This window comes from Chiloscyllium punctatum, chromosome 7, assembly GCF_047496795.1.
Source record: "Chiloscyllium punctatum isolate Juve2018m chromosome 7, sChiPun1.3, whole genome shotgun sequence".
Lineage (NCBI taxonomy): Eukaryota > Metazoa > Chordata > Chondrichthyes > Orectolobiformes > Hemiscylliidae > Chiloscyllium > Chiloscyllium punctatum.
In genome coordinates, this window is record NC_092745.1 from 104,412,529 (window position 1) to 104,427,367 (window position 14,839).

Consider the following 14,839-nt stretch of genomic DNA (forward strand, 5'->3'; position numbering starts at 1 on the left):
ATCCTGGTTGGTGTCAAGTTTCTTGAGTGTTGTTGGATCTGCATCCATCCAGTCAAGTGGGGAGTATTCCATCACACTCCTGACTTGTGCCTCGTTGATGATTAACAGGCTTTAGCGAGTCAGGAGCTGAGTTTTATTTGAATCATTAATTGTCACGTTTAATCAGAATAACATACAGTGCAAAGTGTTTTAATAATGCTTCTAATAATTTTAATAATGTCACCATTAACTTAAAACAAAATATAAAATAAAGAAAGATAATTTAAGGAGAGTTCAACTTTTCCTTCTCAGCTCTGGACTACACCAGCCCAGTAAAATAGCATACTAGCCACTAACATCGTAGAAGCTGGCACAAATAATCCCTCATTCCAAGACTAAACCTAAAAGATTTTGTGAGAATTCTGAACTGTTCGGTAATGGTCAGAGCAGAAGTCTGCTCCCAAAGTAAACCCTGAGAACCACAATTAGCAAACTAAACACATGGCAGGTTTCTTGGATGACAATATAACAACAGCCATTTGTCGTTGAATTGGATGACTCCACAAATTTTGGCATTTTTCTGAGAAGAGAATGCTTTTGAGTTTCAAATCTCAAGTTGTCATCAGCATACCCTATCTTGTCAGATGCCATTTTTTTTCCTGACACTAGATGGAGTACAAGAGCTATGAAAGTATCCTTAAATGTATGTACAATAAACCAAACCTTAATTATCTGTGGAGGATAGAGACACAAGCTTCCTGTGGATAATATGTAAAAAATGTAGCCTACTGATGCTATGTAACTCTCCTATGTACCACGAACGACTGTGTAGGCAGACCGAACAAGTCAATGCAATAAAAAAAATAGAGTCTGGGGCTGAATTTGCAAGTACACAGATCAAGGAAGTGAACTGTAGATAATGACAAGTGAGTGTCATTTAGATGGGATAGAGAAAATGAACACCTAAAGTAATGTCCTGAAACTAATAACATGCGCTGTAAGCATATGATTAAATTCAAATATATTACAGTAATCAAACACCTGCCACAGAATTGGATGTTACATGTATACTTCTAAATGGCAAATCTTACAAGTGAACGGAAACCCAGAGCTTGTAGTTTAAGTTTGAAATTATTCCACAGATGAGCACTTAGAGAAAAATAACATGAAAATTTATTAAGAATCCCCATCTAAATAACATCTTCCATGTCCTTCAGATAGCCTAAAACATTATCTAGCTGATGAATTACTTTTAAAGTATGGTCACTACTTTGATATAAGGAAACACGGCAGCCAATTTCACATAGCAAAATACTACAATGGTGTTTGTAAGGTGGGAGTGAGTGCCTTGATATCAAAGCATCATTTGATTGAGTGTGGCATCAGGTAGTCTTAGCAAAATGGTGCAAATTGGAATCGAGGGTGAATCTCTCCACTGATTTGAGTACAAAAAGACCCTGGTACAAAGGAAGTAGTTGTGGTTGTTGGGAGATGAATCATCTCAGCCCTGGGATATCACTGAAAGAGTTCCACAGAGTAGTGTCCTGGGTGCAACAGTCTTCAGTTGCTTCACCAAAGACCTTTGCTCCATCATAAGGCCAGAAGTGGGGATATTCTCTAATGATTGCACAAGGTTCAGCACCATTTCCCACATCTTAGATACTGAAGCAATCTATGTCCAAATGCAGCAAAGGACAACCTTGAGGCTTGCTCAGACTCCTCACTTCCCTCCCTTGACATCTCTGTTTCTATTTCAAGGGATAGACTGGCCTCCACTATAAACCCATGACTCCTACAGTTTCCTGGACTACAAATTCTCTTACCCTACTTCTTGTAGAGACTTTACTCCATTCTCCCAAGTCCTCTGTTCTAAAGATACTTCAACAAGGGAGCCTCAGAAATGTCCACCCTCTTACTTAACCAAGGATTTCACAGTGTCATTGTTGACAAGGTCATCAACTGGGTCCTACCCAACTCACGTACTTCAACCCTCACCCTATCTGTTCCCTCCCACATCAGCGATAGAGTTCCCCTTGTCCTTACCCACCGTCCCACCAGCATCCACATCCAAAAGATCATTGGCTGCCATTTCTTCCATCTCCAATGAGATGCCACCACCAGGTACACATTCCCCTCCCCTCCCCTCCCTGTCCTTCCTCCACAGGGACTGTTCCCTCTGGGACACCCTGGTCCAGTTTTCCTTCACTCCCAAGTGTAACACTTGCCCATTTACCATCTTCATCCTCAGTATCCAAGGGCCCAAATAAACTTCTAAGTGAAACAGCTCTTTACCTGCACTTACAACAATCTAGTTTACTGCATTCGCTGCTCACAATGTGATCTCCTCTACGTTGGGGAAATGAAGCATAGACCGGGTGACTGCTTTGCATGACACCCACATTTTGCCTTCAAAAATGACCCAGAGCTCCAGTTGCCTGCCACTTCAACATACCACCCAGTTCCCTGGGCAATTTCTCTGTCTCAGTTTTGCTGCAGTGTTCCAGCGAGGCTCAGTGTAAGCTGGAAGAACAACACCTCATTTTCTGCTTGGGGACCCTACAGCCTTCAATCAATATTAGGTTAAATAACTTTAGGGCATGAAATCTCAATAACCCAGCCCCCACCCCCACACACCAGGCCCTGTGATCACACATTCTGAAAGTACACAAAACATATTGCCAGCCACGAACAGTCTCCATTAACATCACCCTCCTAGCCGTACCCACTCCTTTGTCTGTCCAAATATTCTTTTCTCTCTTTAGGCTCTATCCCCACCTTTCATTTACTCCTTATCCCCTTCTCCCACTTCATCTTCTGCATAAAATACAAATTCCTAGCTATCATCAGTTCTGAGGAAGGGTCAGCGGACCCAAAACGTTAACTCTGATTTCTCTTCACAGATACTGCAAGAACTGCTGAGCTTTTCCAGCAATTTCTGTTTTTGAATCTTAAGGCTTGAGCTGATAAATGGCAAGTAATATTTGTACCACTTAAGTGCCAGGCAATGACCACCTCCAACAAGGGGCAATCTAACCATCTCCCCTTGATCACCAACAAACAACCTGGCAGAATTTCCAACTATCAACATTGCCCAGAAATTGTAACAAATCAACGTAGGTAACTCTCCTCCCGTTTCCCCAAAGCTAGTCCACCATCTGCAGGTAGAGATCAGGCATGTGATTACTTCTGTCCCGATGCCTGGATGATTGCAACTCCAACGACACTCATGAAGCTTGACAGCAACAAGGTCAAAGCAGCTTGCTTGACTGTTACCGCCTTTAATATTCTCACGTTTCATTCCCAACGCAGTGGCAGCGGTGTGTACTGTCTAATATACACTGCAGCAATTCACCCAAAGTTCCTTTGATAGCAGCTTCCAAACATGTGATCTCCACCACCTGAAAGGCGAAGAGCAGCCGATACATGGGAACACCACTACTAGCAAGTTTTCATTCAAAACTTACATCGCTGCACCTCATTGTCGAGGGGTCAAAGTCCTGCAGGCTCCTTTCCTAAAAATGCTCTGGGTGTTCTTAGGCACCAAGGACTGCAGTGGTTCATAGTGGCAACTCACCATTCTTTTCTTGTAGGTGACTGAGGATGGCCAATAAAAGTTAGCCACGCCCCATGAAACAATATAGAGCAATAGAGATGTACACCACAGAAACTTCGGTCCAACTCATCCAAGCCAACCAAATATCCTAACCTAATTTAGTCCCATTTGCCAGCATTCCCATATTCCTCTAAATCCTTTCTATTCATATACCAATCCAGATGCCTTTTAAATGTCCTAATTGAACCAACCTCCACCACTTCCTCTGGCATCTCATTCCATACACGCACCATCCTCTGTGTGAAAAAGTTGCCCCTGTGGTCCCTTTTATATCTTTCCCCTCTCACCCTGAACCTATGCCCTCTAGTTTTGGACTTCTCCACCCCAGGGAAATAAGACATTGTCTATTTATCCTATCCATGTCCCCCATGATTTTATAAACCCCAAAAGGTCACCCCTCAGCCTCCGAAGCTCCAGGGAAAACAGCCCCAGCCAATCCAGCCTCTCCCTATAGCTCAAATCCTCCAACCCTGGCAACGTCCTTGTAAATCTTTTCTGAACCCTTACAAGTTTTACAACATTTTTCCAATAGAAGGAAGACCAGAATTGCACACAATGTTTCAAAAGTGGCCTAAACAATGTCCTGTACAGCAGCAACATGATCTCCCAACTCCTGTACTCAATGCTCTGTCCAATAAAGGAAAGCATACCAAGCGCCTTCCACATTATCCTACCTGTCTTCAATTCTACTTTCAAGGAACTATGAACCTGCACTCCAAGGTCTCTTTGTTCAGCAACACTCCCCAGGACTTACCTATTAAGTGTATAAGTCCTGCTCTGATTTGCCTTTGTGAAGTACAGCACCTCTAATTTATCTAAATTAAACTCCATTAGCCTCTCCTCAGCCCATTGGCCCAAAAACCAAATTAAAAAATGTTGGCTAGGATATACTGGGACAATTCTTCTGATCTTCATGTTATCCCAAGAGGTCCATTTGGGACCTATACTTAACACCTTGTTTGAGAAGTGGCACCTCACCTCTATATTGAAATGCCATTTGAAGCTATGTGCTTAAGTCTCTAGAGTGGCGGTAACTTTCTGACTCAGAATCCAGGAAGTGCTGCTCAGATGTGGGCCTTCTGTACATTGTACAAGTTAGAGTGATATTGTGCTGTATTTTCAATGGCCGATGAAAGAGAGGTTTTGCAGATGTGTGGGTCTGAAAAGGGAGAGAAATCCTTGGAGCTGCTCCATTAAGATTTTCTGTGTGATTATACAGGAGTCAGAGTGACAACTGGAATAGTTATTTGATCAGCCATAGCATACATTCCATACTTAAATACCTAAGCAACACCTTCGGTCTCAACCTCATTCCCTTCCAACATTCTCCATCCTACCCCTTCATCCTAATGCCTTTTCTCATACAAACCCACTCCTCCCTGTCACCTCTCCCAACTCTTCCCATTTTCCCACTCCATCTCCCAAAGCCCAATCCAAGCCCCCCCCCCCCTCCCCCGACGCCATTCCCAACCCTCCTCTCCACTTTCTTTCACAGTCCTCCTCTTCATCCTCCTCATTTCTCTCACAACTTCCCTGAGAGCTGCTGTGTTATTGAAAGAGGTTCATCCTCTCACTGGTCTTCAGGATGCCTGAGATGACATCAGCTCCAGTGATACAAAGTGGCAGCCCAACGATGGAGGAACTGTAGGCTTTGACACTTTGGCAAAGGCAATTAAGAGCACTCTCCCAACGCTGACTGGTCAGGTTATACATTTTTTATCAGGAGCTTATATGTGAAATGGCAGTGGTCTCTTAGTGGCAGGTGGGGTAGACATCACAACTGGAGACTCCATTCAACACAAAAGGCACTGCTCCAAATATTGGCTGCAGTAGTGGTGGTGTCCAACATTGAAGGGGGAGCTAATTCGGTTTGTCTTTTTGCCCGTTTTATAGCCAGCGATAGGAAAGAGACATCTTATATTCCAATATACTTAACCAGCTCTTACCTCTGGCAATGTTGTAAATCTTCCTCTCACAATCCAAAGATGTGCAGGTTTGGTGAATTGGCTATGCTAAATTGCCTGTAGTGTTAGGTGTAGTGTTAGAGGGAAATAGGTCTGGGTGGGTTACTCTTCGGAGGGTCGGTGTGGACTGGTTGGGCTGAAGGGCTTGTTTCCACACTGTAGCGAATCTAATCTAAACCTACTTAATGCTGGAAGATTTGGGAATTGCATCTGCCATTCTTTTTAATGGAGGTCATTTCAGGAATCTAAAGGTCTTCCTTCTTCTCTTGCTCTTTGGTCCATTCCACAACGTAACAAATTATTTAAGGGGCAGAAATTTTGAATGGCAGAAATTCCCATCCCACCAGAGAAAAGATTGGCTTGACAGCTGCCTTGCAGCCATTTAATACGTTGCGGAAGATTCATTGGATTCTACCTCCATCTGGACAGGAAGCCCATCTCAAAGGACTGATGGTCATCTGAGGAGCTGGCAGTGTTCTTGTTCCAGTGCCAAGATGTGGAATTCACCAAGTCCCAGGGAACAAGGCACAGTGAGCCCAGGAGTTGAAGTGTGCGTGTTGGAGAGGAACCTGAGCAGGGCAGATATGGTGAGGTGGAGGATGGGGCTTGCATGGGACCCATAATCCTTCCTGATTTTTCACCTGTGACCCAGGCTAATTTGCTGGGTTTCATTCCTGACCCTAAAACCATTCTTGGGATTTAAAAAAAAAATAAAAATTAAAAAATAAAGAAAACCAAAAAGAATAAATATCTTTCCTGGAAGAGGTGGTGGTGATGTTGGGGGGAGGGGGAGGGGGAGGGGAGGGGGAGGGGTAGCAGGAATAGGTGGTGGTGGTTGTTGGATCTGAGAAGTAGCTATTAAGTGACCAATTACTTGAATAGTCTTTTAGAAAGGGTTCCATCTGGGAAAAGGATGAAAGAGACAATTTAGTCTCGTTCGGCTCCTGAAAAATCACTATCAAATGGCAATGAGTAACTAGGTGGTGAGAAGGACACCCCCAGGCTTTTACAAGATTCCTGCCTGCGAACCCATTAGCAAAGAATCATAATATTCTGCCCATGATTTATTTTATTGTCATAATAGCTTTGCAGTAGAAGCCGCCAATAAATGAGATAAACAAAACAGGGTGGTTTTAATTCCAAAACTGGCTTGAAAACAGCTACAGGAAGCAATACCTGTTATATAAATTCAGAAACAGAACTGCACTTGAAATCACCGAAATAAACAGATATGAAAATTTAAGAGCAGTATGTTTGAGCTAGGTAGAAGTCAGGTGATTGTTCATATATGATAATTGGTGGCTTTTGTAAGAAAGGAAATGCTGCAAAATAGACCAGCAGACAGCCAATAACTTTACTAGTGAGAAATGAATGGAGGAAGGAGAAAGAAGGTTTTTTTTTATTTCCTTATTCTCTGGGAAGAGGGAAGAGGAAGTCATTGCTTTGGTGGGAGGTACTAAAATGTGACATAGAAGTTTGGAGTGAAATATTTCCAATTACTAGGTAGGATAGAAAGTGCTTTATTAATTTTATTTCACAAAATCAATTTTATTGATGTGATAGAAAACAGAAGTAACATTGTTGGCAATTACAAAATTGCCATTGACATTTCTCATTCCATAGCATTGGTTTCTGCTCTAATGCCACAATTAAGACCCAATTATTAATTTAAAATATAAAAAAAATGGACAAGACCAGTGTTTATAAAACCTATATAAGATTAGCATAAGTTACAACGATCAATATTAAATTGGAGCTTCTCAGAGGACGATGGTGAAGAGCAGGATTTGCATCATTACACACCCTATAGTCCTCCAGGAATCTTGTTTTCCTGATTTTCTATTTCAATGTAACCATCCAGTGAAGACTGAAAAAAATAAGGAATTGTGATAAATAATCTCCTCAGCAAGCAAATAGCAAAGAACAATTAAAGAGAAAAATGATTCAACAGGCACTGAAACAACGAAAAAAAACAGTAGAGTGGCACAAGTGTTCTGCTCCGGTAAACTCTGAAATAATTACATTCTGATAACGATACATCCAAATAAACTCAGGTTTTGCCTTCAAATATCATTTGCCACAAATTAATATTTATGAGTATTGACACACTTCAAGTTACTCATACTATGTTCAATATTTAAAGAGAATCTTTCGAACCTTTTAAAATTCACCATAAGTATGGTGACAGAATTTTTGTTCTGCCAATTGCAAATTTTTAATAAAATGTGGTGTTGATGAATTACTATGATCACTTGAAATGCGCAAGAGCTAAAGCACTGCAGTTGATAGAGTCATTCTTGAGCTCATGACTTTACATAATAAAAAAAATGCACATTTTGAACAGTTAGATAAAGGAACAAAGTATTTATAACCCAATCATCTAGAAGTAAAGTGTTTTACATAGATTGAATATCGTGACAGTATAGTGACAGTTCTGTAACTAATGCAACAGTAATTTATATGTAGCAACATCCCACAAATGGCAGTTAATATAACAGATCAAAATGAGCATTGGACCATGAGGACATCTTTTTAGCCCTTTGAACTAGTTCTGCTATTCACTGACATTAAAAAGTGGATATGTGACTTAAGTCCATATACTCACCCATACCCTATACTTTTTGCATTCGCTCGTGTGATGTGGGTGTTGCTGGTTCGGCAATTACATTGCCCATCCCTAAATTGACTAAGGAAGGTGGACTTGAGCTCTCTTCTTGAACCACTGCAGTCTATGTGTTGCAAGTACATTCAGTGCCATTAGGAAGGGAGTTTTCAAGATTTTGATACTGTGATACTCTAATGTAGTTCCAAGCTTGGATGTTGTACGACTTGGAAGAGCTCCAGTTTTGGAAGATACTGTCAGAGGAACTCAGTTGTTGCAGTGCATCTTGTAGATGGTACATACTGCTGCCACTGTGTACCAGTGTGGAAGAAGTGAACATTGACGTTGTTACATAGGTTGCCAAGCAAACCAGTTGCCTTGTCCTGGGGTGGTATCAAGCTTTGAATTTCAGAGTTGCACTCATCCATCACACACTCCCAACTTATGCCTTGTAGATGGTGAACAGACATTGGTGAGACAGGAGAGTTATCACAGAATTCCAAGCATCTGACCTCTTTTCAGTCACAGTATTTGTATGTCAAAAAATGTGGTGCTGGAAAAGCAAAGCAGGTCAAACAGCATCCAAGGAGCAGGAGAGTCGACATCTCAGGCACAAGCCCTTCATCAGGAATGTCAATTCTCCTCGGATGCTGCTTGACCTGCTGTGCTTTTCCAGATTCACACTTTTTGACACTGATATCCAGCATCTGCAGTCCTCACTTTCTCACAGTATTTATACAGCTGATCAAATTCAATTCCTGATTAATTAGAACCCACTGGATGTTATAAAATGGAATTCAGTGATGGTAATGCTGTTGAACATCATGGAGAGATGTGTTAGATATTTTCATGTCAGAGTTGGTCATTGCCTGACACTTGAAGCAAAAATATTACAGGTAACTTATCAATACAAGTCTAGATATTGTTTAGGTCTTGCTGCAATTGGACACCTGATAAGTCAAAAATAATGATGATCGTTAGTGATTGTACAATGAAACGTCCTCCTCTTCTGACCTTATGATGGAGAGAAGGTTATTGATGAAGCATCTGAAGACAGCCAGGCTAAGGGCACTACCATGAGGGCATTCAGCCCATTGAGTCTACACCAACCATCCAAAGAGCATCCTATCCAAACCTAGGCCCCTACCTTCTCCCTGTAACCCCACATTTACCATGTGTCAATTCACCTAACCTACACATCCCTGGATACCATGGGCAATTTAGCATGGTCAGTTCACCTAACCTGCACATCTTTGGATTGTGGGAGGAATCCAGAGAAAGTCCACACAGACATAGGGAGAATGTGAAAACTCCACAGTCGGTCACCTGAGGGCGCAATTTGAACCCAGGTCCCTGGCGCTGTGAGGCAGCAGTGCTGACCACTGGGCCACCATACCACCCTCCAAAGTACCCTTGATTAACAAATATTAATAAATCTTAGTTATAAATTTAATATTTTATCTAGCTTTAATCACCATTTATGGAAGTGTGCCCTAAAACCTAGAGGAGTATGGATTAAAAATTAAGGATTCGATGATTCTATGGCTCTGGAACAGGTCTGGTCCTAAGACTTTTTAGACCATATTCTTAATCCTAGATTCTGCAAACAACAAAAATAACTCATTTCAATTTCCCCTATCTGTAAACACGAGTATCATGAAAACATAAATCAAATCACACTTTAACCTGCTTTCAGGGGAATACAACTGTAACTTGAGTAATCTTGTTTTATAATTTAGCCCTTGATATCAGCTCATTCTGATAAACCTACACTGCACTCCTTTCAAAGTCAATGGATCCTTTTTGAAGTATGTTGCCTGGGACTGCTTACAATATTCCAGATATGGCCTGCAGGTCCAGTTTAATCTGACTTTCAAGGACTTTTCATTCATGTCTTGTAAGTAAGGCTCTTCAGCTGATTATCTGAGTATTTTTTTGTTAAATGTGAAAAGAACTTATGACTTTCACGTAGTGAGTTCCCGACTTTCATCATCTTCTGGAGATGAGAACATTTTTCACCTAACAACATGAGCTGTCAGGTCAGTTCTAACATGATTTATGTTCAAAATATAAAGACTTTCTCAATACCATAAATTCTTAAACTCGGAAGTTTGAATTTATCTTAAGTGGGTAGTTTGCAAGATGGTCAAATTGTCTGTCGATAAGATCCATCAAAGGCATAACATTTTGGGCACTAGCTTGTTCTAGATTTTTATGTATTTCTGACAGTGGGCTAAATTTTGCATTTTTTTTAGCTAAATCCAAGTTGTTTTGGATTTTTGAAGGCTTTGTTGCAGCAAGGCCTCAAGTTCTCTTGCTATTAATTTACCAATCTTTCCCCATTACACTACCTGCCATGCCCCTGTTGTGTCCCTTACATAACATTTTCCTGGCTCTTACCATGATGTTCCTAGAGTAATTAATCACCCACTAGATATCTGGCAAAAAAACCTGGGTCATGTTTGAAAGCCCATTGTGCACCGGAAAAGCACTGTCAGTCAAGAGCTGGCCTTCTATGATTCCTGACATTTGCCCTGGACATGGCAGACATGTTGTAATCTGCTTTGCAGATAGGGCTAAAGATGTCCAACTGGATATTCTCAGCCAGCAGGAAGAATGCACAGCAATGTAGGAGGAAAGCCAATGATCTTCTCCACTCTGCCAGTATAAGTGTTGCCATCTTCTCTCTGATATTTAAGAAAAAATGTTCATGGCATGTGGACATCCATTGTTCAGAGTTTACCATGTTGCTATGGGTTTGGAGTCATGTGTAGTCTAGACCAGCTAAGGAAAGCAGATTTCCTTCCTTAAAGGGTATTAGTGAACAGACTCTCAAAAACAAATCAACTGTGGTTACATGGTCATCATTAGATTAGCTTTTTTTGTTTAATTACTAGATTTTCATTGGATTCAAATGTTACCATTTGCTATATTTAGGATTTGTACCCATGTCTCCACAATATTAGCCTAGGGCCTGGATTACAAGGCCTAGTGAAATGACCGTTGCTGCACTGCCTCCCCAGTCCAACTCTGCTTGATTATGTAATGGATTTCTAATTGCTCTGTTATTACATTCTTGATAGTAGTGTCTGTCAGTTTCCAAATGACAGATATTAAACTAATTAGGCAACTAACTAGTTGCCTGTTTTTAATCTCCTTTTTTTTCAAAAAATAAAGATGGTTCACTGACAGTTTTCCAATCCTTTGGAACTTTTTCAGAATCTAGGGATTCTTGGAAGATTTTGACCAATGCATCCACAATCTCTGCAGTTAAACACAAGGATGCAACCCATCAGGTCAAGGGAATCTAATGGCTTTTAGCCCCATTAGTTTCCTTAGTACTTTTTTTCCTTTAGTAATAATTAGTATTAGCTTGCTCCCAGCCTTTAGCCCCCTGATCATCTGGTATTTTTGGAATGCTGTTAGTGTCCACTCCTGTGAAGACTGATGTAATTGTTAGTTCAGCTCTTCTGCCATTTCCTGTCTACCCATTACTATTTCTCCAATCTCGCTCTCAAACACAATCACAGAATGCTGGAGAAACTCAGCAGGTCTGGCGGCATCTGTGGAAAGAATTGGAGTTAACGTTTTGAGTCTGATATCATTCTTTTTCAGACCCATTCTCCCAGTGCCCAAGTTCATTGTTGCCTTTCTCTTCCTTTTCGTATATTTGAAGATGCTCTTATTGTCTGTTTTTATGTCACTTGCTAGTTTGCCCTGTTGATTTTCTCCCTCTTTAATCCTCTTTTGTTGAATTTTAAAACTTTCCCAATCCTCTGAAATATGATTCTTTGCTACGTTATTTTTTCTTTCAATTTGGTATTGTCCTTAACTTCCTTGGTTCTTCCTCATGGCTTTGTCTGTCGTTTTGTATTTTAATGTGAAATCAAATTAAGTCTCATGCATATTCAAAAATGGACCCTGCAAATATTGAAAGTGCATAGAGCCTCTGAAAATAGGCTCCAGGTTTCTGAAAAATATCAAATTTCAAAGGACTGAAACTTAGCCGCAACATAACCTCTGCTATCCCGCTCACCTGCATCAGGGCCTTCTCTTTTTTTAATTTGCCATAAAAATGCAGGACATCAGCATTAGCATGCACCACTCTCCTGTCAAAGTCCATCACTCGAAGACCTTCCAAGCTTCGAGCACGAGAGAGTGCCACATATGCCTGCCCGCTTTCAAACACACGTGCCAGAGAGATCTCCACACAGTCTAATGACATACCCTAAGCCAGAGAAGGTAAACAAAAGAAATGAATAAAATAAATATAAAATCACAATTATTCCAGAAACACATACATACATTTGAACTAGTAACATTTCCAGTTTTGTTAAAAAAAAAGTTAAATTTGGAGTAATGTTGAATGAACCATTGGCTCCCCATCTACCTGCTTCACTCTAATGCGCACACTCAAGATCTACTCGCTTCATTCTTGCAGTAGTTATTTCAGATTCCCAAGTTTTATTTTACACCTGCATAATGAAGCATACCCATTCATCTGCACTTGTGGGAAGCCAACTAAAGGAACACGTGCAGAATTGTTTCCACCCCTTTTGCCATCCCATAATTCCCTCTGGGTATTGGAAGTGGGGCATGAGAATAGTAGTGCTTAGAGTGTCCGTCAAGTGTAATCTGTTCCAGTAACTGACTCCTCCTCCAACAAAAGATCACAGAGCTCAAAGTCATCCCTTAATTAATCTTTGTACAAAAGCCACAAACTTTGCTGACAAAGCTGAAAAGTTCTACCTCCAAGAATCTGTGCCCAGGAGGCCTAATGAAAGGGCTTTGAAGCCACAGATTGAAGACACCAGCTGTCAGAAATGTTTGTTTCAGACCTTGTGCATTTAATTATGGAAAATATGGTGAGTTAATCCTTGGAGAACTAAAAAGGAAATTCGGTACCAAAACAAAACTAAGCAGAAATTTGAGAAATTGGCATATGACTGATATTGTTTGCCCATGAGGTCAGGCAACTCTGGATTAGTTCTGAAGAGTTGCATTGGACTCAAAGCATTAACTGTGTTTCTCTCTCCACAGAGAGAGTTTCTCCAGCAATTTCTGTTTTTATTCCAGACCAGCTCTTGTCTCTCAAAATTGTACCATATTTAACATGTATGAGAGTGTCAGCTGGATGGAAGTAGTACTTCATGGTTCTTGATACTGCTGCAATGGCTAAAAAGGGAAGAAAACCTGACATTTAAAAAAAACACAGCTTTGTATTTTTAAAAAAGTTTAAAAGTGGAGATTATTTGAACATAAAGGTTTCCTGGACATTCCCTTTAAGGAAGTATCACAATCAATAATGCCGGTTAGTTGTCAAATGTATTAAAACCAAGCATTTGTCTGAATTAGTTACAAACATGTTCAAGTCTGTATTCTGCTTGGGTATATAAAATGGGGATGTGATTCCTTTTTATTAGAGGGGAAAGATTTCTATTTTGCACATTCAAGTTAGTTTAGCTGAAAGTATTTTACATCAAAATATCTCAGTTTTCAGCATTCTGCTCTGGAGTCAGAAAATTATAGGTTCAAGACCCATTCCAGACTGAAGTATGCTATGTTATCATATGAATGCACTGTTGCGGGAATGGTGCACTGTCAGGGGTACCAACCTTCATGTGCAACACAAAAATGGTGATCCAATGGCAATATTCAAAAATATCAAAGATTTATTTTAGCTTTCTGACTAATATTCCCCTTTCAACAAACACCACCTTTATACAAAATGTGATTGCATTTGTTTACAAAGCATGACTCCACATTAAAGCAATTAATTATGAAGTGCTTGATGACATATTGGTGAGGGGCGGCACGGGGGCTCAGTGGTTAGCACTGCTACCTCACAGCACCAGGACCCGGGTTCGATTCCCGCCTTGGGTGACTGTCTGTGTGGAGTTTTCACATTCTCCCTGTGTCTACGTGGGTTTCCTCCGGGTGCTCCGGTTTCCTCCCACAATCCAAAAGATGTGCAGGTCAGGTGAATCTGTCATGCTAAATTTCTCATAGTGTTAGAGGTGCATTAGTCAGGGGTAAATATAGGGTAGGGGAATGGGTTTGGGTGGGTTACTCTTTGGAGGGTCGGTGTAGACTTGTTGGGCCGAAGGGCCTGTTTCCATACTGTAGGGAATCTAATCTAATCTATCCTATACAACTGTAGTGTTGCGAGACACAAAAAAAAACTTTGTTGTATCAGCTATCCATAGAGCAATTTTCTTGTGCTTACAGATAACGACTTGCCCGTTAAATTTAAGTTTAATCTATGTTGAGTTTGGTTGATCATAATGGTAAATGTTGAGGAAGTAAAACTTATCCATCAGCTATTTTCATGGGGAAGGTTCAATTCTTTCATTTATGATCTTCTCTGGAATTACAGCAATACCTGACTCTTGTGAATGGAGATGGCCCAGGCTAACTTCAGAGGCAGCTGGTGTCTCGTCAAGTAGGATCCACCTAAAGCTTTAACCATCCAACGTTCTGGCCTTATCGTCTCCGTTACACCGCACAAAAATCTCACCTGGGGAAGTGCTAGGCAGACAAAAGAAAGATTTAATAACTCATAGCTTGTTTCTTGCTAAAGACATGTGTAACATCCAACCACTTTGTATATAACATTAGGCATTCACAATGAGTCGGAGTCAAAATCAATAATTTGTGGAGAAATATGTAGGCCCCCATCTC

At 40.7% G+C, this 14,839-nt stretch overlaps 1 protein-coding gene across 3 annotated transcripts in view; it reads right to left on the reverse strand.

The window, feature by feature from the left end:
* Positions 1 to 7,060: 7,060 nt before the first annotated feature.
* pif1 (PIF1 5'-to-3' DNA helicase homolog (S. cerevisiae)) overlaps positions 7,061 to 14,839 on the reverse strand; it is a 39,731-nt gene continuing 31,952 nt past the window's right edge. For all 3 annotated transcript variants that reach the window (XM_072574502.1, XM_072574503.1, XM_072574504.1), the window contains exons 11-13: positions 14,541 to 14,686; positions 12,195 to 12,386; positions 7,061 to 7,423 (exon numbers count right to left, since the gene is read on the reverse strand). In XM_072574502.1, the coding sequence (XP_072430603.1) occupies positions 7,361 to 7,423; positions 12,195 to 12,386; positions 14,541 to 14,686 (401 nt within the window). In that variant the 3' untranslated portion in view covers positions 7,061 to 7,360. The remainder of the gene's footprint in view (positions 7,424 to 12,194; positions 12,387 to 14,540; positions 14,687 to 14,839) is intronic.